Raw genomic sequence first — 24,306 nt, 5'->3', positions numbered from 1 at the left:
AAAGGTCAAATACAGTGTTCTTTTTCCATTTGCTCCTTCACAGTTATTTTGAACTTTAGGCTTTGAAACATGGGAATGCAAGCACAGTCTATGGGATACTCAAAGTGGGGTATGCTCTTAAACGTCACCATAGGAATGAAAAATACCGAAAGACACTAACCTCTATATCCGTCTGGAAGTTAAAGAGGTCTATTCTTTGCCAATTGCTTCCATCCAAAGCTAAAACATTCCATGCCTACAGAAAACAAATACAGTTTATTACCTCCACTGACTTTCTCCATTCATTTGCCTCTCATGAAGTCAACTATTACAAAATTTCAGGTATCATTTTAAAAAAAGAAATATAATTGTAGATATTAGTAGTCATACAATATCAACTAGTTAAAAACATAGTATTTATGGAAATTAATCTCAAATCTCCTAAACGGATCACACATCAAAGGCTAACTTATTCCCATAAAACAGGCAGGAAAGCAAGAAATTAAATGTAAATTACGTACAAGGACACGGCAAGATTTATCCCTCTATTTTTAAAAAAGCTTTCGTAAATTTGTCTAGTAAGTTACTTTTGCTAGATCTATGTGGAGAAAAGTAACTGCAGATGATATTCCTTCCAATAATACCACAGTTCCTCAACCTCAGTAGTTACTATTCTGAGAGGAACAGAAACCTTCCAGAAAACTGCTGATTTTCCACTGTTAGGATCAGGCCTTTCCTTTACATGTGCTGCGTTACATGTATGTGTGTGAGAATTTGTCCTTCACTGTCGAAGCAACAGTTGTTCAAAATAAAATAAAATAAAAAAGCCAGAGAAACACAAGTGTACTCAGAAGAAAAAAAAAAAAACAAACAACACAGAAAAAAAGAATGCTGCATCCAACTGACAGGTAGTTCTGAGAGAAAAACACAACTTAATCATCTTCATTTTCTTCCACTGTATTCTAGGCTTTAGCTGAAGGTTCTGAGAAAACCTGGTATTAACTCACAAAACTTTCTGAAGTTATGGGCCAGGGTGGTAAGGGTGTAGGAATGAAATTGTTACACACTTACTTATACATTAAATCAAACAAACAAAAAAATCCAACAAAAAACCAGAACCCAATCCTCATTAAAAGAAGGAAGAAAAGCATGAAACAAAGTTCATTTATGTTGTATAAGAATACACCTCCTTGTACACACTCGAGGTAGGAACAGAGTATTCCACATTTTAATTCAAGAGGAAAAAAAAAAAAATCAAGATGAGCTAAACATAGAAGTTTACTTAGCACGCTTTCTCTATTATCTTCTGTGTGCTTCCTCCCCTACTAGTAGCCCATCTACTTAACACCTTTTATATTTGGCAAGCAAACGATGGATGTACTTCTTAGACACATGGTGCACATTAACCAAACTACATGGAATTTTAAGCAGAAAATGTGTCTGAAAAATAGTGTTATACAGCCACACGCTTTATAAAAAGCAAATGCCATTATGCCAAACTGGGCCTAATCCTTTCTCCAGATACAGAGCATACGCTACTGGATATCTTTTTCCATAGCCTTTAAACAGAAGTCCAGTACATAGCAACTAACTCCACATCTGAATGCAAAACTGGACCCACTATTCATTTGTTCAATAAACAAAGAGGCCTAGAGAGGCTGAGTTGATTTTTTTGACAGGATGAAGACTTCCTTAAAGCCCATGATTTGCAAGTAGTTCAGAGCATAGCTTCCCAAAGAACAACAAAAACCCCAAAAGAAATACATACCTTGGAAACCTGTGCACATCGACACAACGTAACTATGTCCAAGAAAGAAAATATTCTAGGAAGAAAGGAAAAGAACAACAATTAAAATGTTTTATTATAAATTCAGACTAATACATGGATTCACAGTTCTGTAGTTCTACAGAAAGATAGCAGTTACACATGAAGCAAATTAAATGCAATATTAGCATTTTAACAAATTGTTTTGCTCATTGAGACTTAAGGAACAATATCATAGCTATCATCTACAGACAGTCAACACCAACATAGTAGAACAAGCCAGTGCTCCTTCTGAAAATCTACTTTTTGTTTCCCTCTCCTTACTACCCAAACATGAAAAAAGAATGTTATAATTCATAATCCTTTTTAATGCAGAGAAACTAGCTTATATACCTGTAATTGTGCTACAATTAAAGAAATAATTTACACAAATACAGGTGAAGATTTCAGGGCCTGGTGAAGAGTAAGAAATGGGAAACAACACACAGATAGATCCAAGTTCATTAATCTAAGCACTAACACGAACAACAACCCAAATTTCTAAAGGGATTTCATAGTGACTACCAAGTCTAACACCGTCATTATATTTTTTAAATTTACTCTACAAAAAACAACTACAATAGAAAATTTACCATTACTATTCTGATCATGGAACCAATTCCTCAAGGTTGCCAACTCTTAATAGTTTTCTGAGAGAAATTTTTCACTGTCAAAATGAATTTTGCCAAATACCATTTCTAAACAACGAAATTGGTTCAAAGGCTGTTCTCAGCGAAAAAAAAAGATTAGCTTAAGCATAAAGTATAGATCCTATTCCAAACAATTTTCTATTACAGAGAATGAAAGATATGAAATATATTAAAGATATTACTGTAGTTCACTTATGTACTGTTACCTGCTCACCAATGAACTTTTTCAGTCATTAAAACAATGAACAGTATTAATAAGAATTCCATCTTATAGTAAGATGCTAACACTGATGAGCAAACACAACTGGTAAGAGACGCTGAATTTAATCCTGTGAAATTCCAGTTACTACTTTCCAAGCGGAAATCTGAAGTTAGAGCTCAAAATGGATGCTTACGTCTTAAGGGCTGTGATTTTTAGCTGTGGTAAGAGTCAAAAAACGTAATGAAAGTTAATAGAAGTACTACTTAAACATAACAGCCTTCTGGATGTTTACTCTGATCACTTCAGATATTAGTTTTCCAATAATTCATTAACACATGAAAACACTTTCTCTTTTTCATCATACAGCAATACATTTTCTCAAAAAACTATTAGCCATGCAAACAGAAGGACAGACATTCTCAGCAGCTATGAAACAATTTATAAAACCCTATCAACAACATTTATTTTGATAGCATCTATTTTGTCATTCGAACATCCATTCTGAGGTCTGCCCGCTTTACGAAACTTAGCAGCGTTTCACAGACAACGTACACACTTAATGTGCTCCGCAAGATTGCTGGACTGTTCAGTCGAGCACTGAAAGCATTCTCTCCCTTTTAGGAGCAGCATTTATACCAAAGACCCGCCATGAATCCTCTTCTGAAGTCACCTTCCTCCCATGAGGCAAACGACTGAAGATGAGAGTGCAGAGATTATGCTGGAGAGCTGCAAAAGCTTCTTGGCTTGCAGAAGCTTCTTCATAGTACCACTGTATGAGTGGAATCCAAGGGTTATCGTAGATTTACAGAAGCTGAAGCACAGAAGACAGATTTCTACGTCATTTGTAACTAAGAAAGGAAGGGTTGCGACAAACAGTACTCTTGCCTAAATGAAGAGCGCGACATGCTTTAGAAGTGATGTATCAAGTTCTACTGAAATAACAGAAGGAACTGTAAGATGTTGAAGAAAAGCTACTTTATACATCCCCACTACTATGAGTTGTCTGGCAGTCTGTCTTCCTGTTTGATTGTTTATTGCTGTTAAGAGATTAATGTTGCATGATTTCTGCCAGAAAAAAAGTAAATTAAAACCAAAAGCAGAACAGATGGATCTATTTTTGCTCCATTCTGTATGAAGTGACTTTTTAAAAAGGCAAAAAATAAAACTAATCATTTTATGTTAAGCAAAGTATTTTACTAAATGTAAACATTCATGATGCTTTTAGTTTTTTCCTTTTGCTCTAAACAAGAAACTTTCTTGCAAGGCAGCCCAAGCTGTTCCCATCTGTCCTGGTTTCAGCTGGGATAGAGTTAATTTTCTTCCTAGTAGCTGGTATAGTGCTGTGTTTTGGATTAATATGAGGATAATGTTGATAGCAACAACTAACACATCAGTGTGTTAGGTAGTGCTTGTACTAGTCAAGGACTTTTTCAGCTTCCCCTGCTGTGCCAGGTGTACGAGAAGCTGGGAGGGCACACAGCCTGGTCAGCTGACCCCAACTGGCCAAAGGGGTATTCCATACCATATGACGTCATTCTCAGCATATAAAGCTGGGGGAAGAAGTAGGAAATGGGGAACATTCAGAGTGATGGTGTTTGTCTTCCCAAGTAACCATTACGTGTGACGGAGCCCTGCTTTCCTGGAGATGGCTGAACACCTGCCTGCCCATGGGAAGCGGTGAATGAATGCCCTGTTTTACTTTGCTTGTGCATGGCTTTTGCTTTAGCTATTAAACTGCCTTTTTCTCAGTCCATGGCTTTTCCCACTTTCACTCTTCCAATCCTCCCTCCCATCCCACTGAGGCAGGGGGAGTAAGCAAGCAGCTGCGTGGTGCTTAGCTGCTGGCTAGGGTTAAACCACCAACACCATCAAAATAGATAACAGCAAAAGGATGTGTTATAACCCAGCAAAATCAGAATTATTATTATTCACTTAAATACTACAATAGGTAAGAGATACCAGTAAATTCTTTTACAATTCCTGAGTCATTTTGCCAACTGGCTTGAAAACATTTTTTCCACACTTCCCTATTTATTCACCCTCTACAGTAGTCCTACATGCAAGCCACTAACATGCACTTGCTTCTCTACTTGCAGTCCCACAGAACTACTAAGCAAATACTTATTAGTCAGCGAAACTAGCCAACAAGACACAAGACTTTAAGGTCTGAAGTAATTTAAAGTCTTTTAAAGACCTGAGTGTCTTTAAGAGACTTTAAATGCAACAAACAAACTGAGATGGAGACAGCAACACTGACATTGTCAGTCATCTGTCAGCATTAGACACTGACATTGTCTGGTGCTTAGGGAGGACGACTATGTCAGCAGGCACTTGTAATTTTAATAAGTGGAAAAAACTACCAAGTAGGGCAGCTGATGGTTGTATAGGACATCTGTCCTCTTGGACCATAGCTACACAGATAGACACTAATGCAGCCAGCAGCAGGATTAATTTCCACTTAAGCCTTTGGCATTGTTTAGTACAAGGAAACCAGAAATGAAGTTAACAGATCCACAGTAAAGTTTAGGATCATCTGTTCTGACTTCCTATACCCGAGGCTATTAAATTTTCCTTAGTTATCCCAGTATCAAGCTCAAGAAGGAGAATCTGCTTACCAATAACCAAAGCTCTTCAAGACTTTTCTTCCCTAGGCACATACCACTCTGGACACATGCCTCCTAAGCTCGGCCTCAGAGATCTTTCAACATTAACAGTACCTGCAGCACACATGAACTTCACACTAAAGGCACCGAGAGTCACAAAAGCTCACGGTTCCTCACCTCCTTTATGGTAAACTTGTATTTGGCTAAAATCTATCTTCCAGAAAAGGATCCATTCTTGATTTCCAAGCCTTCAAGAGATGGAAAATCACCACCTTCCACAGTAGTTTGTTCCACCCGTTAATCACTCTGTTAAAATGTTTGCCTTATTTCTAAGGTGAATGTCTGACTTTCAGCTTTATGCTTTTTTCTACTTTTCTTCACCAAATTAAACAGTGCTTTAGCAGTTCATACTTTCTCCTTGAGTTTTAAAGCCCCTTATCGTGTCATCTTTAATTCTTTTTAACAACCTTTTCACTTTAGTTTTTTAAATATAATTTTCTCTGCATATTCTTCATTTTTCCAGTATGTTGCTTCAAATGTAGACAACAGAAGCATGTGTAGCATTAAAAAATTTATTTGTATCAAAGCAGCTATACACAAAGTATGATTTCTCTCCTCCCATTTTCAGAGCCATTTCAGGCCACTCTAAGAGCCTTTTTGAAGCAGCATCAGACAAGAATCTTATAGCATCTTACCCATTTCACATTCACATCCTCTTCTGGGAGTACACACTCCAGGCCACAGCTCTTTCTGTATCATTCCTTAGTTCTGTATATCTATCCACATAAAATTATTGTGTAAAATTAATCTTGTTTGAACACTTCCCAATTCATCATGTCATTCGTACTTCCTTAGGGATGCCTTGTCTTCACAGTAGTTTCCCATTACAGTCCTTTCTGTGTCATCTATAATTTTTATCGCCAGTGACTTCTGAAGCAGTGATTTCCAAAGTGTTAAATTTTTTTTTTTTAATAAAAAATTTAAGAAGGAAGACTTATATTAGGCCTCCCTGCTGATTGCTGCAACAGCTGAACCTGAATCCCTGAACATGCACTGAACAACCAATCCTAAATCCCTTTAACATGCACTAATATACTGCACAGTGCTACTTGTAAAATGAAAAGGTCAAACGTTAAAGTCAAATGCTGGAGTAGAAACATACAGTTTTGGTTGGTAAAGCCAACTGATTGTTTAATCTCAAAGAATAAAGTCCGATCACTTATTTTTCCACAAAACCACAACTGTTACTTATATTTCTCTCTATATATTTTCTATCAAACAAATCTATGGTGAGTTCTTCCACTGCATACTGAATATGAGGCTGAGTTCTCCGGTCATCTTTCCTTTGCCTAGTTAAAAGCTTTACAGTTGTCTTCTAGTCTTCTGGAATTTTCTTGATACCCAAGACTCACAAAAACTCAGCCTAGGAGGGCCACAAACCTCTTAAGTCACCTTCTAAGGCAGTTTCACTGCAATTTGTATGGTCCTGCCAACTACAAAAAGTGATGATCTACAATCTCTATCATCATAATCCCATTTTCCACACATGCTTCATTATTCCCATGTGCTATACACAGACTGTCCTGTGTCTTTCTAAACACAAAGGTGGCTAGCTCCTAATATTTTGTTTCTCTCCTTATTGAGCCATGGAAAGAAACAGCTATTTCTCAAAACCCCACTGTGCGCATACCACCTACAGAGTGAGAAATCAAGCTGTGCAAGAGTCAAACTGCTTGTCTCTCACCTTTGTAAGGCCCTTCCCAATTTTATCACATAAGAAATAAGCTTTTGCAGTAACAGCCTGGCAATTACTCATTTTAATTATTTTGATACAATACTGTGTGGATTGATAAAAGTGGATAACAAAATGCATAGTGTAAGCACCACATGCACATACTGTGACTTCTTGGAATTTTTGGCCCAAACCCAGAATTTGGTATGATAGAAATGCCTGATAATTTCTAAAAAGCTTCAGCAATAACATGAGTTAGCAGGATTTTAAGTAACCAATTTGAGAATGGAATTCTATTTCAGAACTTCTATTTTTCACGTCTTATAATTTATAGTGGTTTTACACACAAAGAATGCTGACAAACTGTATCAAAATGAAAATCAAAATAGTAAGGACGAGAAATGCCTGACTGAAGACAGCATATCAACAAGATAATCTGCTCAGAAGATCCTTTCAACTTTATCACACCATCCAGTTGTTACAAAACAAGCACAGGACAAATTTGTCACTTCTTCCCCATTTTATACAATGGCCGCCTTAAGGAAGGGGCTTCGTATTTGATTTGCACAATTCCTTTCATAGCAAACCCGCTGTCATGAAAGTCCTTTATATGCTAGTAGAGTGTAAATGCAATATGGAAGAGTAAAGGCTACACACATGAAAAAGAATTACAAAGTACAGCTGTCACAGATTTTACTTTCCTCTTTCAGGAGGTTTTTCTCAGAATTTTCTGGAAGAATGCCCAAGCATACTCTGTTAACAAGCAACAGGGGAAAAGAGCATCACCCACTCTCAGTTCAATACTAACCACACACAGTTGCAAAGTCTCGCAACCACCATAGAAGCTGTCTTGTATTTCTCCTAAAATGTCCTATTCAATAAATACAAAACATTTTTACAATTTTTTGTATGTGGAAGGTTTCTCTTCTCCCTTTGTCCCCCGTTTTACTAAACACCCTATTGAGCTATGAGGCATGTCACCAATAATTGCAGTGCAGCAGTACATATAAACACTTCAATAAAAACATGCAGGCTAGAAAACTCACACATAAGCTGAGTAATTTATAGCCATATCAGTAAAAGTAGAATTGTATCTGTATGATTAAATTAACAATTCTAGCATTAGTGGTGTTCCAACCCTTTACCAACTTTGCAGGTAACAACCTGCTCCATTGGTAAATTCCAGTAATATCTTATTCAATACAACCCCATAATAATACTTGTCTTGGAAATATAAGTGGTGAGGCATATGAAAAGCTTGAGGAGTCTTTCTTTTTGTTTTATTGTTGTTTTTTATTTTGTTTTGTTTTTTTTAAAGTATCTTTTAGCTCATTTCTGTCAGGCTTGTTTTCAATAGCATGTCACAAAAAGCTGACAAACACCAATTTCTACATGAAGCACGCATCCACTGACTCATCTAATGCTTAACCTTTCAGGTAAATTATTAAAACAAATTGCTTTTTACTAGGGATGTGCTACTTTGTGAACTAAAGCACTTAAACTAGAACCTGTGTGAGACACATTAAAACTTTCCAGTAACTTTATCCTCACAATTTCTGCTTGTAAACTACTCAGGCTAAGGTGCCTTTCTCAGCACAGCTACACAGCAAGTCTTTCAATAACAAAAGTGGCACCAAAAACCATTTCTTTACAAGCCAAACCTCTTCTTTTGCCAAGAGTATCGTTGCTACACAATCCTTACATAAGTATTAGCAATTGCAAAAAACAGGCTATGGGATGCCCAACAGCTATTTTCAGTTGAAACTGAAGTCAGCTTTTTCTACAAATAACCAGCTCTGCTGGATTCATTTTATAGTGACAGGACACCATCTAACTTTTTATGGCCTATATACATTACTTGCCAGACAAGGTGGTCCTATTACTTGCTCCTTAAAAAGTAAATCAATTTTGCTTATTTATAAAGTATGACCATATGTAACATAACTGCAACATTTTCCATACATAATCCTCTCAGCATCTGGAAGAAAATGTCCAATGATAAATTCAGGAAGGGCCAGCTATTTAATTTACCATCAAAGAATACAGCAACACTGACGATGGGCTCTGGGACACCCAGAGCCCTAGGCTAGAGAACCATGACTCTGGGAATGATAAACTCCCAGTCAACCCCGAACTCGTGCGGGACTTGCTGCTCCAGCTAGATCCCTGTAAGTTGATGGGTCCTGATGAGATTCATCCAAGGGTACTTGAAGAACTGGCTGATGTCATAGCAAGACCTCTCTTAATGATTTTTCAGTGCTCTTGGGAATCTGGAGAGGTCCCAGTTGACTGGAAGCTGGCAAATGTTGACCCAATCTTCAAGAAAGGCAACAGGGATGACCCCGGTAACTACACGCCTGTCAGTCTCACTCCTGTGCCTGGCAAAATTATGGAAAAGATTATTCTGGGAGCTACTGAAAAACACCTGAAAGACAATGCAGTCATTGGTCCCAGCCAGCACAGGTTCACAAGGGGAAAGTCCTGTCTAAGAAAGTTCATTTCTTTCTATGACAAGGTTACCCACCTAGCTGACCAAGAGAAGCCAGTCAATGTTATATTTTTGGATTTTAGTGAAGTTTTCAATACTTTCTCTCACAGTATCCTCCTGGACAAAATGTCCAGCATACACCTGGATAAACATGTAATGCAATGGGTGAGCAATTGGCTGATCGGTTGGGCTTAAAGGGTTATAGTAAATGGGGTTACATTGGGCTGGCAGCCAGTCCCTAGTGGGGCTCCGCAGGGATCCATCTTAGGGCCAGTACTCTCTAATCTCTTCATAAATGAACTGGATACAGGACTGGAAGGAATGCTAATTAAGTTTGCTGACCACACAAAACTGGGAGGAGCTGTTGACACTCTCAAGGGCAGAGAGAAGCTGCAGACAGATCTAGACAAACTAGAGAGCTGGGCAATCACCAACCATATCAAGTTTAACAATGGCAAGTGCCAGATTTTTCACCTGCGGCACAGCAACCCTGGATGTACCTACAGCCTGGGGAACGAGAGGCTGAAGAGCAGCTCAGCAGAGAGGGATCTGGGGGTTCTGGTCAATGGCAAGTTCAACATGAGCCAACAGTGTGCCCTGGCAGCCAAGAGGGCCAAGCGAGTCCTGGGGTGCATCACACACTGAATTGCGGCCAGTCGAGGGAGGTGGTTATCCCGCTCTACTCTGCAATGGTGCGGCCTCACCTCGAGCACTGTGTGCAGTTTTGGGTGCCACAGTACATTAAGGATATAAAGCTATCAGAAAGTGTCCACAGGAGGGCCACGAACTTGGTCAAGGGTTTAGAGGTATGAGGAGTGGCTAAGTCACTTGGTTTATTCAGCCTGGGGAAGAGAAGACTGAGGAAAGACCTCATCGCAGTTTACATCTTCCTCACAAAGGGAAGAGGAGGGGCAGGTGCTGATCTCTCCTCTCTGGTGACCAATGACCAGACCCGAGGGGATAGCAGGAAAAGGTGCCAGGGGAGGTTTAGGTTGGATATTAGGAGATGGTTCTTCACCCAGAGGGTGGTGGAGCATAGGAACAGGCTCCAGAGGGAGGTAGTCATGACTCTATGAACAGCCTGACGCTGTTCAAGAAGCAGTTGGACAACACCCTCAGACACATGGTATGAATTTTGGGGTTCTCCCATGCAGAGACAGGAGTTGAACTCAAACCTTGCAGGTCCCTTCCAACTGAGGACATTCTACGATTCTATGAACTACATTACATGGCAATTTCTTTTGCAGGGTCAATTACATAACTAGTAGATACAACTACATTACGTAAATTACAGAGTAACTTCAGTCTGAAAATTAAACACAGAAGATATCACATGAATGCATCCTTGTTGTGTCTTTGATTTATATTTACTTGGATGTTACGGATGAGTAATGCAACTTAAAAGGTCATATTTTTGTAACCTTTTAGAAGTCAAGTTGAAGACTTGAACACAAAACTTACATATAGTAATTGTCCAAGAAAAGCTCAACCCATGAAACAGATTTTATCTAATGTTTCACAAAAGGTCAGAAACATACTAGAATCAGTTTCAAAACCCTTGCTTAGCTCTGTTTCACCTAAAACAGCTGCTGACCTAATAATTTTGAGCTATTGCCTCATTGCATTGGTTATATTGATTCACATAATAGCAAGACACGAGACTGTTCAGCAGAAAAACTGTAACAACTGTTATTAGGAAAGACTCTTAATATTTAACATCATTAAGTCTTTAATAATACAGGTTAGGAATCTCACTGCGGTGCTTCCAAAAGGAAAGCTGAAGTAGAAAGTTTCAGAATCCTTTCTCTGTTATGAGTTGTTGGTTGTTTTTTTTTTTTTTTAAATAAAAATCATCCTTCTCCCTTCCCAAGACAATATTCATTGAAGACCAAACACTATCTTTCAAACAAAATGATGAGGTAAGTTGTGTGTTTTACCCAGAAATGAAGTGGTAACAAGATAGGACTCCACCCAACACCCCCACACTCATCCTTCAAGTACATCAACATCTCCACAATATCCTTCATGCCTCTGAAAACTGGAATATTTGTAGAGGGGGATGATCCAGATGTCTAACTTTAAAAGCCCCATGGATTGTCCAGTTTATCAGTTCTTGTAAGTGCTTTATGAGCTAGTGTTCTGCAATTTCTAGAACCTTGCAGATTACAGCTCATATGACCCTCCAGCTTCATTAGCAAGGTTTTTAATCAAAGTTTCAGCTACAGATGCTCTTATCTAGAGCACAGGCTTTTGGTGGGGGGAAAGGAGTTGGTTTTTGTGGTTTGGGGTTGTGGGTTTTTTTTGTTTGGGGGGTTTTCAGGTTTTTTTGTGGGGGGGGAGTCTGTTGGGGGTTTTTTTGTTTTTGTTTGAGGCAACCAGTAGACATAACTCTGTAAAGAAAAATGCACTTAACTGAAGATTTCTAACTTACAGAAAAGCATTTGATAAATGAGAAATTTACTACTACTTACAGGCAGAGAGAAATTCACAAAAGGAGGCACAGCCTGAGGGAGATACCTCATGCACCCATACAGGCTGGGGACCATCTGACTCAAAAGCAGCTTTGCAGAAAAGGACCTGGGGGTCCTGGTGAGCACCATGTTGAACATGCCTCAAAAGAGAAGGTTTGGGGGGCATCTTATCAGTGTGTACAAACACCTGACAGGAGGGAGTGAAAATGACAGACTGCTCTGTAGTGTCCCATGCCAGAAAAGAGGCAATGGACACAAACTGAATAAGAAATTCCATTTAAGGAAAGGAAAAGCTTTTTATTCTGGGAGAGTTGTCAAATGCCAGACCAGGTTGACTAGAGAGTTTATCAAGTCTCCATGCTTTGAAATATTCAAAACTCCACTGGACAATGCCAAGAACAACCCTGCTCTAGATAACCCTGTTTTCAACAGGAGAGTTAAAATCATAGAATCATTTAGGTTGGAAAAGACCTTTAAGATGATCGAGTCCAACCACAGACCTAACACAACAAAGTCCACCACTAAACCATGTCCCTAAGCGCCACATCTACATGACTAGATGATCTCCAGAGCTGGCTTCCAACCTCAGCTATTTATTTTTTTAATATAAATTTTATTTTTTACAAAGTGATTTTATGAAGTACAAATTTGGCAATTAAAACACGCCTTACTAAATAAATTCAGTTAGCCTAATGATTAGTTCAGAGTGGTTTAACTTGCAGCCCACAGTCCCAATCCAACCTGCTGGCCATTCCAACTATCCTATGGTCTATCTTTTCCCAAAAGTGAAGGAATTAGATATTTTGGGCTCCAAACAGCCAAAAATCAACCATACCCACCCCGCATGCTAGTGGCTAGGTGGAGATATGGAAAAATAACATGATGCCCTGGTGGTACGCAGCCTAAGGATGCTCCATAAACCACGACAGCTACAGCCATAAAGTTTATAGGACCTTTGGTCAGTCGCTGGACTAGGATTTGGTAGACTCCACCCAACCTGTAGCTTTGCTACTGGTCTGGAGGATGACCTTGAACAAAAGATTTCTCTTCCTCATCCCTACGTCTGCATCAGGAAGACAGATAAGAAAGATCACCTCTTCTGTAAATACATCAGGAGTTACAGACAAAAAAAAAAGTATTTGGTATTGTTATTTAAACTGCCTATCATCCATATCTAATAAACATACTGTTTTTTTAAATGGAGTTGAGTATCTTTTGAATTACATTTATATTTTGATGGCACTTTCAGCACAGAAATGAGGAAGAATGTTTCCCCCTTTGCCTCTCTTAAGAAGCATGACTTCTTTATATCACTGATACTTCTGAATATTTGGCTTTGACAATTTGTTAATCAAGAGATTGAGTTTAAGTAAGACTCCAGTTCCAAGGTAAATAAAGCTCTAAATGGAACTAATTCTTGATTAGCTAGAGAACAGATTCAAAGAGAAGCTTAATAGCAAATAAAACAACAAAATAATGAATCAAAATAAATGGTAATGTATGATTCTAAGAGTTGTGTAAGTCATTGCTATACCCCCTTTAGCTCCTACTCCAAATGCTTGTTACTCACTTCTGTTTGTTCCAGTATGGCTAACCCTTTCTCACAAGCATGTTCTTACTGAGAGAGAGAATCTATACTTGAACCAGGTAATGCTGAAGCACTCCATTTATAAGAAAGTCCCAATTGTTCAAGTAGAAACATTAAAGTATTTCCTTTTCACAATTCACAAATCTTACTCAGCACCTTGGAAAACAGGAAAAAAAAAACTCTCTTCCATTCCCAAATCTCCTCTTCTGCATTAAAACAGTATACAAGAGCACTGGCGTGCAATTCTCTGCTTGTGTTATTTAAAAATATGAGTGAGACGATCTAAGGAATTCCATCTAAAACATCTCTTCCCAAAACATTCAGTTTTAAGTTTACTCTTCCATTTGTTGTTTGTGAACAAAACCAAGTAACTTAAACATTAAATAGAGGATGGCCAAACTTAATTGATATAATAATAATTTGCAAGTGCTCGGCATCTCATACAAAGAATCCAGAAAATGCATACAAAGTGCCAACTCATGAGGCAAAGAACTGAAAAATATAAACTTGCATCTGGAACTGATCTTGACAAGAATTTCATAAGCAGACAAATAATACATGTAGCAGTGTAAAAAAAGGTCAACGCGAGAACTTTTCCATATTCTGAAGGGCGTATGCTGACCACCAAGCTGTTGAATCTTTTGTTTTCTCAGACAGAGCACAAGTTCTGTCCTGAATTTGAGCTAAATCACTGGAAAGTTAAAAAACCCATTCCTACTTCAGAATAATTGGAAAATTTTCTAACAAAAGCTAATCATTCAGAAAATTGCAGCGTGTTGCATTCTCAATGTGTATTTGAGGTTAGATACGCTACCTTGAAGGCTGAAGGTACAGAGCAACTAAATGACTATCCATTTTAACACTGTGATAAATAATATCACACTACTATTCTTATTTGTTTTAACATGAGTTACAATTGCTGCTAAAGCACGTAAGAATTCAGAAAACCCAGTAAGTCTTAAATAGTCCTAAAGAATTACCATTCTGTTGTTTCCTTAGCTAACGATCAAAATATTTAATCTCTTTCCAGAGACTTGATCTTGTCCATGGCCTGTGCCTGTGGTTCATTCTGATCACTTCCTCGGTTGGTTTTCTGATCACTTTTTTTTGGAGGTAAGGACCACTGGAAATGAGTATATGACACTACTGGAACAAGTCTGGATTTTATATTATGCTGTTATCAGTTGTATTGTTCTTGCTTGCTTTAGTCTCCATGTTTCTGGTTAACAAATATGTTTCCCTCACACACCCTTATTTAAAGGAGATTTCAATATCGTATAGTGAGTGTGAGATTGGAGTGTTGTAGCTGCTCTGCACTAATTCCTTGGACAGATATATTTCAGGAATGCTAAATCAAAGGACTTTACTTAATGAAAGTTACTTTTACAAGGCACTATTAGACTTCCCTTTACAGAAACCATAGATTTGTGTAAATATACAGAAAGGAAGTAAGTTTTACTTTCATAAGCAACTCCTATACAGTCAATTTGGTTCATAATCTGTATGAATGCAGTCCATGTATTTGTATCAGTTTGGTTGTTTCTGATTCTAAATAGCTATATTATATAATTGCTCAGCAGACTACTATAGAGGAATTCAAAGAGATGCAAAACATGGTCTAAAATAAAAGACTACAAGTGCATTATAAAACTGGAATATTTTCCTGAGATTGTCAAACACTGAACAGCAGTCTTTGCTGCTCAGGGTGAAATACTGCCTTATTTAATTACACAAATACTTGAAGTGGGGAAAATGAATCATGTTTGAGATGACAGATTCCCCCCCTTCAAAATACATGCGTTGTTTGTCTGCTTATAAAATACCAACTAAGAACAGTTCTTGTGACAAGTCTGTATTTCTCTATTCTTTGACTCACTAGTCAGTACTTTGCACAATAAGATACAGCATCCAAATTATGCAGCAATTGTGGACCATTTAAGCACCTACAGCGCCTAGCTAAGAAATACCAATGGCATTATGACAATTTCTTACTGTAACCTTTGCTATATTTATCTTCTATTTCCCCCACAGTTAAGCACACAGATGGTAAAGCATCACTTCAAATATATCAAATACTATGTTTGAATTCACTATTTTAAGCTTCTGGTAATTTTTCTTCTCTACAATAATGAACACACTAAAAGCTGAGCAAAAAGCAGTGTGCAGTAGTAAAAACAAAGAACAGAAACATGAAAACATATACTTCACTAGCCAATTCACGGGCCACATATTCTTACATACAAGAAAAGCTGCTGTTGGATCACAATTCCTGGGTTCCCCTCCTAATTTGAGCCCCAAAACTTTGCTTATCCTCTTTTAAGTCTGACTGAGCATTCAAAATTGAGTCTGATGACTAAGACCTATTATTCAAGTACATGCACCCAGTAAGTAAGATCTACAGCAGAACTCATAATAGCTTCTACATTTGTGGTACAATTTACGAAGTTGGTACTTTGTAGGCAGAAAGAAACTGAAAAAGGTTCAAGTTGCTGAAAGGAATAAACAACTCTGTTCCTGAAGCTTGCTGTTTTCATGCAAAACCTTATAGCACAGTTAAAATATAAATGAACAAATGTTAGCTGTCCTTCTACATGTCAAAAGTACAAGCTATACTGCCATTTTCAAACATGTATTACCACTTTTTAATCAAGCACAAAACAAAAATATTTTTGGAAGCTGTTGGAAAGTCAGAACATTCTAATATTAATTACACTCAAGATTTTTGTTTCCAATGCTTTTCAAACTTATACTGTAACTTTAAAACTCTGTTTTTTTCCAGCAATTTACTAGGAAGAAAAAGAAAAAGATGATCCTCTTCAGGGCCATGTCATCTTACTGGAAAAGCTAAGCTGTTACTGTCAAAATTGCAATAGTCTATCTCTTGACTTGATTTCTGATTCTTCTGATGATAGATATGGGTTTATTAATTTTAGACACCAATGCAAAACAACAACTAACGTACTGTATAATCAAATGATGAACACACAGTCTAAGAAAAAAAATAAAGCAACAATTGTCTGAAAACATTGTTTAAAGTACATGATTTATAAAACCTCCGCAGGATTCTTACTCAAACATCATACAATTGAGCATTTATTCAACCTTTCACTTCTTGTAATATGTAAGAGCAGAGGGGAAAGTGTGTTCCTTGCCAACTGGCAAACTAATAGCACTGCAACAGCTATAACAGGGGTGATCATTTTTCTTTTAGCTTGAACAATACTACAAATCCAAGTTTTTAGAAGCAGCCTATTTCTTCCACAGGAAAAAAAAATTACTCCAATATTACAAATAAAAATAAACGCCTGCAAACCAGAAAAAAGTTACAAATGAAACACCTCTCTCTCCACTCAAGCTATTCTACTTACCTCAAAGCACAACTGGTCCCTCCAAACCAGAGTTGTCTTCAAAACCCCCACTCTCCCTGCTAGTCAGATACCCTCTTCCTCCTCTGCCCAGTTATCTGGGTCTACTTCAGAAGGAACAAATAACCTCTGGTTTCATATCCTTTCAAATGAGCTTCTTGCCTGAGAAGCTGAGGGTTTCAGTCATTTACTTACAAGTGTAATAAATATTCTGTAGACAATGTGCAGGAGATGACACTGCCCTGAAAACCTTCCAATCTAATACCAGTTGTTAGAATAAATAATAATAAATAAATAAAAATCGTGACAAAGCATGAGAACTGCATTATAAGACCAAGGGCTTACTTTGTTCAACTTTAGAGTATGCAACTATAGCAACAAATGAATACATTTTAGAGTGGTAGTACTTCCTGAGTCTACCAACAGAAAAAGGTTTCTCCATTTTGGAGAAAAAAAAAAACTGGACTGCTTGTTATAATCAGACTACAAAAGTTTATATACTTGATGCAGATTAAAACAAGACCAATTCTTGCAATAGAAGAAATTGTGTTCACTTTTCATTTCCAGATATTTGTAACAAGATCTTAACCACTCTTTTCCATACATCAAGTTTTATGTTTTTTTTTTTTTTTTTTTTTTTACTTTTTTTTCAAAATCACTGTAGTGCTTTCCAACAGTCTTCATACATATCTGATATAAGCAAGCAACAAACTAAATGCATTTGATGACACTTTCAACAGTATTTACGACTCAGTTCTGGCACTGTGAGAAAATTTTTTCCACTGCAACTGGCTTTCTCTCCTTTTAAATAAAATGTAGACTGTATAGTTAATATAGTAAAAATAATTAGGATATTAATTACACCCAGTGTGGCAATATTTAATTTCTCCTGTCATAACCACACAGCAAAACATTCTTAAAACATGTTGTAGCACAAGCATGAACTGTTTTTGGTGTTGAAAGACATTCAGGCTCAGTCTTTCAAAAGAATTTATGTGCAGGAGCATAAAGCAAATTTCCCACTGATAATCCTTTAGACAGCCAGGTTTGTGCCCTCAAATTCCCTAGGTACCTACACTCTGCAGGGGTGAGAACTCAGAACCATGCCCCATCACAAAACTCTCTCCAACAGGTTCTGCTTCTAGCCTTGTGAGTTTGTCTCTGCAGTAGTACAATTCCAAAAGGCGGTTTACAGAGCATCTCTCCCACCCATCCCCCTCCTCTCCATTCCAAAGCCCTGATGGTCAGCACAATATTGTGGGTGTTAAGAAATGTGGACTTTATTTCTCTCTAGCTATGGGCAAACCATCACCTGAACCCCAGCATTCAGCATGAGATCATTGTGGTCTTTACTGAGAAAGCAGACCATCCCAACTCAGCTTCTCAGATCATCAACTCTCCTGGCTACAGCTGCAATGCTACTTTGGTACATCACTGCAAACTGCAAAAGGACATCGGCGCACAAGAACTAGATGGTTGGCTGAATCAGTTCTGTGCATGCTTGGCCTGGGCTCTTTTATTTTGTCATTCCAGCCCATTCAACAACACAAAAAGCTTCTTAAGACACTGCCACGATAGTTAGTGTAGTAGCAGTGTCCCGCTGCACTACTTCCTCAGCTGGTCTAATCCAAGGTGAGCCTATATATCCTCCGAGTTGCTCTGTAAATTCTTTTGATTACAAGAACTAACAGCTAAGCCACCAGTACTGTCCAGTTACTTGCACATGGTTTTTTCCTGCTGAGTTCTTTAAAATGTCCTGTATAGTAAGGTATATGTTGGAATAAACGTATTGCTCAATGAAACAAACAAGCTACTCCCTATACAGCATTTTAAAGAACTTACCAAATTTGGTGTTGGAATATACAACACAAGAAACTGACATCTAGAAGTTAGAGGCAGGAATTATCAGTTAACCTCAACACATTAATTTTATAGATGCTACTCATGTCATTAGCATAGACACAACAGTTTAGGAATTTAATACCTATATAGCTTCACAGACATTTTCTTTTTATCCTACAATGAAGACAGAGGCATACTACATAATCAATAAGCTCTTTCAAAAGAAGATGTCTTTACTATCTCTGTGCACAATACTTTACACTGTCTAAACCACATCAATAAATTCTGTTGAATTACATAAACAGGACACTTAGCACCCATAACAGTGACAAGGACAGTCATTACCACAGATGTTTGGAGAGCTCTACTGCTAGAACAGAAGTGCTTGCAGATTATGATTCTTCGCTAAGGAGGCAGCATATTAAATTGACTTTTGTGGTTCATGTGTGGCATTGAGTGCGACAAAGCAAAGCTATTAGAATTTCTATCCAGGGCATCATTCAGTGATGCATCTCTTTTAATCACATTTTCTAAACAGTTCTACAAGTCTAATTTACAACACTGTCACCATATGGAATGAGTATTTCTCAACAAAAATGAAAATCCTTTTAAAATTCAATTCCTTTAACAACAGACTGCTTCTTTAATACCACCAGGAGGGCATTGTGATAGTACAGACACTAAAAGAAGTCATAATGTTTTAAGAGCACTTTCTTCAGACACAGGATGCAAAATACCATTATTTGAGACATTCTCCCACTTCAAATCAAACAGGAAGCAATGACAGACACATGATCGAACCCAAACATCTCTTTAGTTTATTAAGAACAAATTATCAGCTCAATTTTAATGACACCATCACTAAAAACTGTAATTGCACCATCATAAATGAATACCCCCTTTTTTTTTTGTTCAGTTCCAGCTCTGAAGGGGTCACATCCAGTCAAGCAGTATCTCCACATTTGGCAGTTTACACTTTGCTTGAAATCGACTTTCAACAAGATGAGAGCGCGAAGACATCCATCAGTGTCTCAACCATGGGCTGAACGTACTGATCTTGGAGTTGTACCTAACTCCTGCAAAGATGATCTACTCACACACCAGCACACTGATGAAATTTATGACTAGCCAAATGACTACAGTAAGAAAACTCCTCGTGGTGGTTCTACCTTACATAACACAGACTGGCAGTAATGGTAAAAGGCTGCGCTTTTCACTGAAGTGACTTTCTGAAAGTTTTGAAGTTGACTTTGTATTTATTTTGTTATAACAAAGTTCATGACAGGAAAAGCATGAACTACATTAGAGAAAGGATTATAGGCACTTCAGCCAGATAAAACATTGTGGAGCATGGAAGAGCTGACTACTCTCTACACCAGACTATTTTGGATATTTTATTTCACTTCTGGAAATGCAAGGAAAAGATCACTACTAAATGACAACTTACATGATATAGTATAACTTGAACACTTTAAAACAAATTAAAACTAATCAAGAGACAACAAGTTCAAGAATTCCAAGAATTAAATCAGATATGTTGCTATTTATTTCAAGACAGATTTAAGAAAGAAAGAATGAATAGCACTTGATAGCCTGTAAGCCACATGAGCAATGTACGATCCTCAGGTTTTTACTCCTTAACGCAGTATGTAGAATTACCTTAACAGAAGTTCTTTGGGAAGTTTTTTGTTAATAAGGGCTTCATCATTATTTGAGAAAACCTAGAAATAGAAAGGAAAAACATAATTTAAAAAGAGCACAAGAAAAACAACTTTATAGAGTCTTTTCACCTTCTACTTAGGTGCTTAATTCTTTTAATGTCAAGTTTTCAACATGTTAGTTGGCAATACTGTAAAATTATTTCAATATACACAACAGGGCCACACCCATGCATACACCTGCTCTTCACTAGTACTAAGATTTAACTGCACAAAAATTGTGGAGCAACTTAATAATCATTAAACAAGCAATCAGAACCCACATTTACACCCCATAAAGAAGTATTTTAGGCAGTAGTGAAACTCCTAGCAATAGCAAGACACATACAAACATGACCTACTTGCACAGTCCTCAAACTGTCCCATTACAGAAAAGATAAACTGGATGCATTCCAGTTATTCAGGTCCCTTCCTTCACTGTCTACAGTGTAAATACTTTTGCCCAGGTATGCAAATATGGATAAAATATAATAATCTAAAGATTTAAAGAATTTACTGCCTCAGATATGACAGCAACTGCTATGTAAGCAAGGGAAGCACCTCAAGAAATGCTAGAAGAAAAACTGAAAATACCTTTCACACAGAACTTCATATTACTAACACACCTAAGAAAAAGAAAGTGGAGAGACTGGAAGAAAATGCCCAAGGAAAAAAGCAGGCAATTCTAAGATTATATAGGAAAACATTTCCACAAAAGGAGAAAAGGATCAGTCAAGTTAAACAGAAAAACTAAACAAGGAGATATTGACCAGAATCACACTAACTTACTGTAAATATTTAGGTTTGCGAAATTTTGCCAGAGGAACAGAGCAATAAACAAAACAGAAGGCGAATCAGAATTTAAGGAACCATGGCACAGACTGGGGGAAGTCAAATTTACAAGCAATCACTTTCCTTGTAAAGAGAAGACCTTTATGGAGTCCATTTGCTGTCCACATTACCAGAAACAAAAGCCAGAAAGAGGGATCCAAAATAGCTGAGTTTTCTGAATGCTAAAGGCAACTATGAAAGCGACACAAAACAGAAACATGAAAAACAACTGAAGGAAATCTTTCCTCTATCCTTCACTAAGAATGTGCTGTTCTTGACTCAGGCATCAGGGTATCACCCCTTGTGTCCATCCTACCATCAACACATATCACATAATTGGTAACTATTTGCTTTGCTTCTTGGAAGGGGAAGGGAACAAGGAAGGGGAAAAGGAGGAGGTTAAAAAAAAGGAAGCTCAACAGCACAGGGAAGAGGAAGGGAAAAAAAGGAAGCTCAACAAGAGGTGGTTCTGAGAAGAGCTACATCAAGCAAAGAATGAAAAAAAGCTGAATAAAAGCTTGGCTTTGTCTTCATAAAAAAGAGACAGCAGAAAGTACACATCCATGAATTCTGAAAACATCTCCCTAAAAAATACTAAGATTAGAAAACTTGAATTTCCTTCTGACTGCCATTAAGAACCTTTTTTCTCTTCCAGTACATCCTAGGCTGATTTCAGGTCTGAACTGTATACTTCTTGTTTCAACACAACAGCGAAAGCCACTTTATTTACCCACCACCTCTGCGCACAGTTATCCAAATATCTAAGAACAATAAAACTGTCAACTTTCTATAGGACCAACAAGTTTAACCAAGCTTCCTTTTCCTGCAACTGGGGCAGCACAATTATTCACGGACTGGTGACTACAGACTTTCAAAGCATGAAACACCTATGCATATATTTTTCAATAGGACAATTCTAGTTCCTTCAGAAGACAGACATTCTTGGCTTTAAGCAGTTCCACATGGCTGACCACAGGTTCAGGCTTACTCTGGTTCTGCTCTACACCCAATACGCCACCCCCCCCCGTCAATATGTTCAGCCTTTACGCCGAAATACGCTTTGTACATCAAGACCGCTTTTAGAACTGGCTGACTGCTTCTGAGCTTGGCAATTCATAGATTTGTGTATTATCTGCATGTATGTCATTTTAATATTACCTGCTACTCAATGTTTGCAGCTTATAGCCTGAAAACAATAGTATATATTTGGATAATTTTTTAGAACAGTCAAAACAGTAATTGTGTTTATTGCAGCACTCATTCAGATAAAGGAGACACATGCACCATCCTCATAGAGCTTAAGATCACTAGAGAGCAAAGTGGAGAAATATTCTTATGCATTACAGGTTAAAAAAAAAAATTACGTTGCAAAAAGGGAAGTTACCTCTGCGACAGCACACAAGGTCTGTGGTAAAACAGACAAGTGAACTTAGATCTCATTAATCCTGGACCAGAATCTGAACATTCAGTATCACAAACCACTAAAAATCCTCTTTTAACTTAATTATTCTACGGTTGCAGATAATTCCTCAAAATATGCATCATCTAGTATACACTTCCTGCTTATATGCATAAGTACGTATTTTTAAATAAAGCTACTTTGCAGACTGCTACTAGTTTATATGTGCGCCATCACTTTGCCAGAAGAAAAGCTGCTGTTATTCATTTTTTCATTTCGCCGTAGATCCCCAGATCTACAGTAACATGGACATATGCTCAGTGTGTGAAGGCGACACAGCATTTACGTTAGTAAGGTATAAGCAAGTTACTATTTGATAGAAACAGCTACAATGCGTGCTCAAGGCTTGAGTATTTCCAACTACTCATCAACTCCTGCATTAAAAAGCCAAATCACTACAAATCATAGCACAGATTTTTGGGAAGAGTAAATATTTTTCTACTGGGGCCAAGCTGAAAATCTAAACCTACAATCAAACTGGCAAGTCTTATGAGAAAAAGGCTAGTAGTCTCTATAGATTTATGTGAGGTATCTTTAGATTTTAAGTTAAAGTTGGATGGACAAACTATTTTGAACACATGACAGCAGATATGACCAATATGGTTGCATTTAGGAATCCCAGTTAAAACTGGAAAAAAAAAAAGCAGCTTTTACTACTTAATATGAGAAGCATGTGACTTGCCCAGACACCAAGGTACCACGCCTGCTACACAAGTCAGATGAGGCCACAAACAGATCTGAAGCTGTTTTCCCTCAAACAGTAAGTTTTATGTGTTTTTGTATGCATTAGCTATAGTTATATCATAAAGTGTTACTCTTATGGAATAAGAACATTTAGAAAAATGAAAGCATCTCTTTAAAGTACTCTTTTACTCTGAAAAAAGTATATTACCCTCTAGAGTCATATTGCATTTGCATCTCAGAAGAGAGGGACTTCTTTAAAGGTTCTTCAAGACTAATTTTCCCCCAAATGAAGAACAGGCACAGGATAACCGAGGTAGTCATCTTCTAGATGAAGATTTGTAACATGATTGTGGATGTGTGCAAGTAGAGAGAAAAGGCAGAAGGTGCAAACAGGATAATATATTTATTCTTTGACTATTTCCTGATAATCTAAAACTTCCATCAATTAAATAAATACCCTGAGTACATTTATGTATTACGTCTCTGAAGGACACAATGCAATTCTTTTTATTTTTTACTTGACTGTCACATAACCTCTAGTTTTCTTTTCGATTTATTAAAAAAAAACACCACACCAAAACCAATCAGTCGAGGAAGTGTTCAATCGCTGTAAAAAATTTTCTAATAATCTCATCAAATATGATTTTTTTCTTCAGTTACAGATAGTGCTGACAATAACATGCTCTCAAAATACCTGTATACAATAATACAAAATAATATTTAAGAATGCCGTGCATGAAGAAAGAATATTTCTTCTTTCTTTGCTTTTGCATTTGGTAGCAAGTTTGACTGTGTTAATGACAGGCCATCTCAAACTCTAGAAAAGTCTCAACTATATAAAATCCCAAAATACAACAGACCAAATCTGTGCACAAGGAAAAAGGATAGGTGAGACTGAAGATATGTAATAA

At 37.4% G+C, this 24,306-nt stretch overlaps 1 protein-coding gene across 1 annotated transcript in view; it reads right to left on the bottom strand.

The window, feature by feature from the left end:
- FBXL2 (F-box and leucine rich repeat protein 2) overlaps positions 1-24,306 on the bottom strand; it is a 59,136-nt gene that overhangs the window by 24,292 nt on the left and 10,538 nt on the right. The window contains exons 2-4 of the mRNA XM_075083509.1: positions 20,384-20,445; positions 1,748-1,802; positions 161-235 (exon numbers count right to left, since the gene is read on the bottom strand). Of these exons, the coding sequence (XP_074939610.1) occupies positions 161-235; positions 1,748-1,802; positions 20,384-20,445 (192 nt within the window). The remainder of the gene's footprint in view (positions 1-160; positions 236-1,747; positions 1,803-20,383; positions 20,446-24,306) is intronic.

Source organism: Phalacrocorax aristotelis, chromosome 2 (genome assembly GCF_949628215.1).
Source record: "Phalacrocorax aristotelis chromosome 2, bGulAri2.1, whole genome shotgun sequence".
In the NCBI taxonomy this organism is placed as follows: domain Eukaryota; kingdom Metazoa; phylum Chordata; class Aves; order Suliformes; family Phalacrocoracidae; genus Phalacrocorax; species Phalacrocorax aristotelis.
This window is presented reverse-complemented; position numbering and strand designations above follow the sequence as displayed.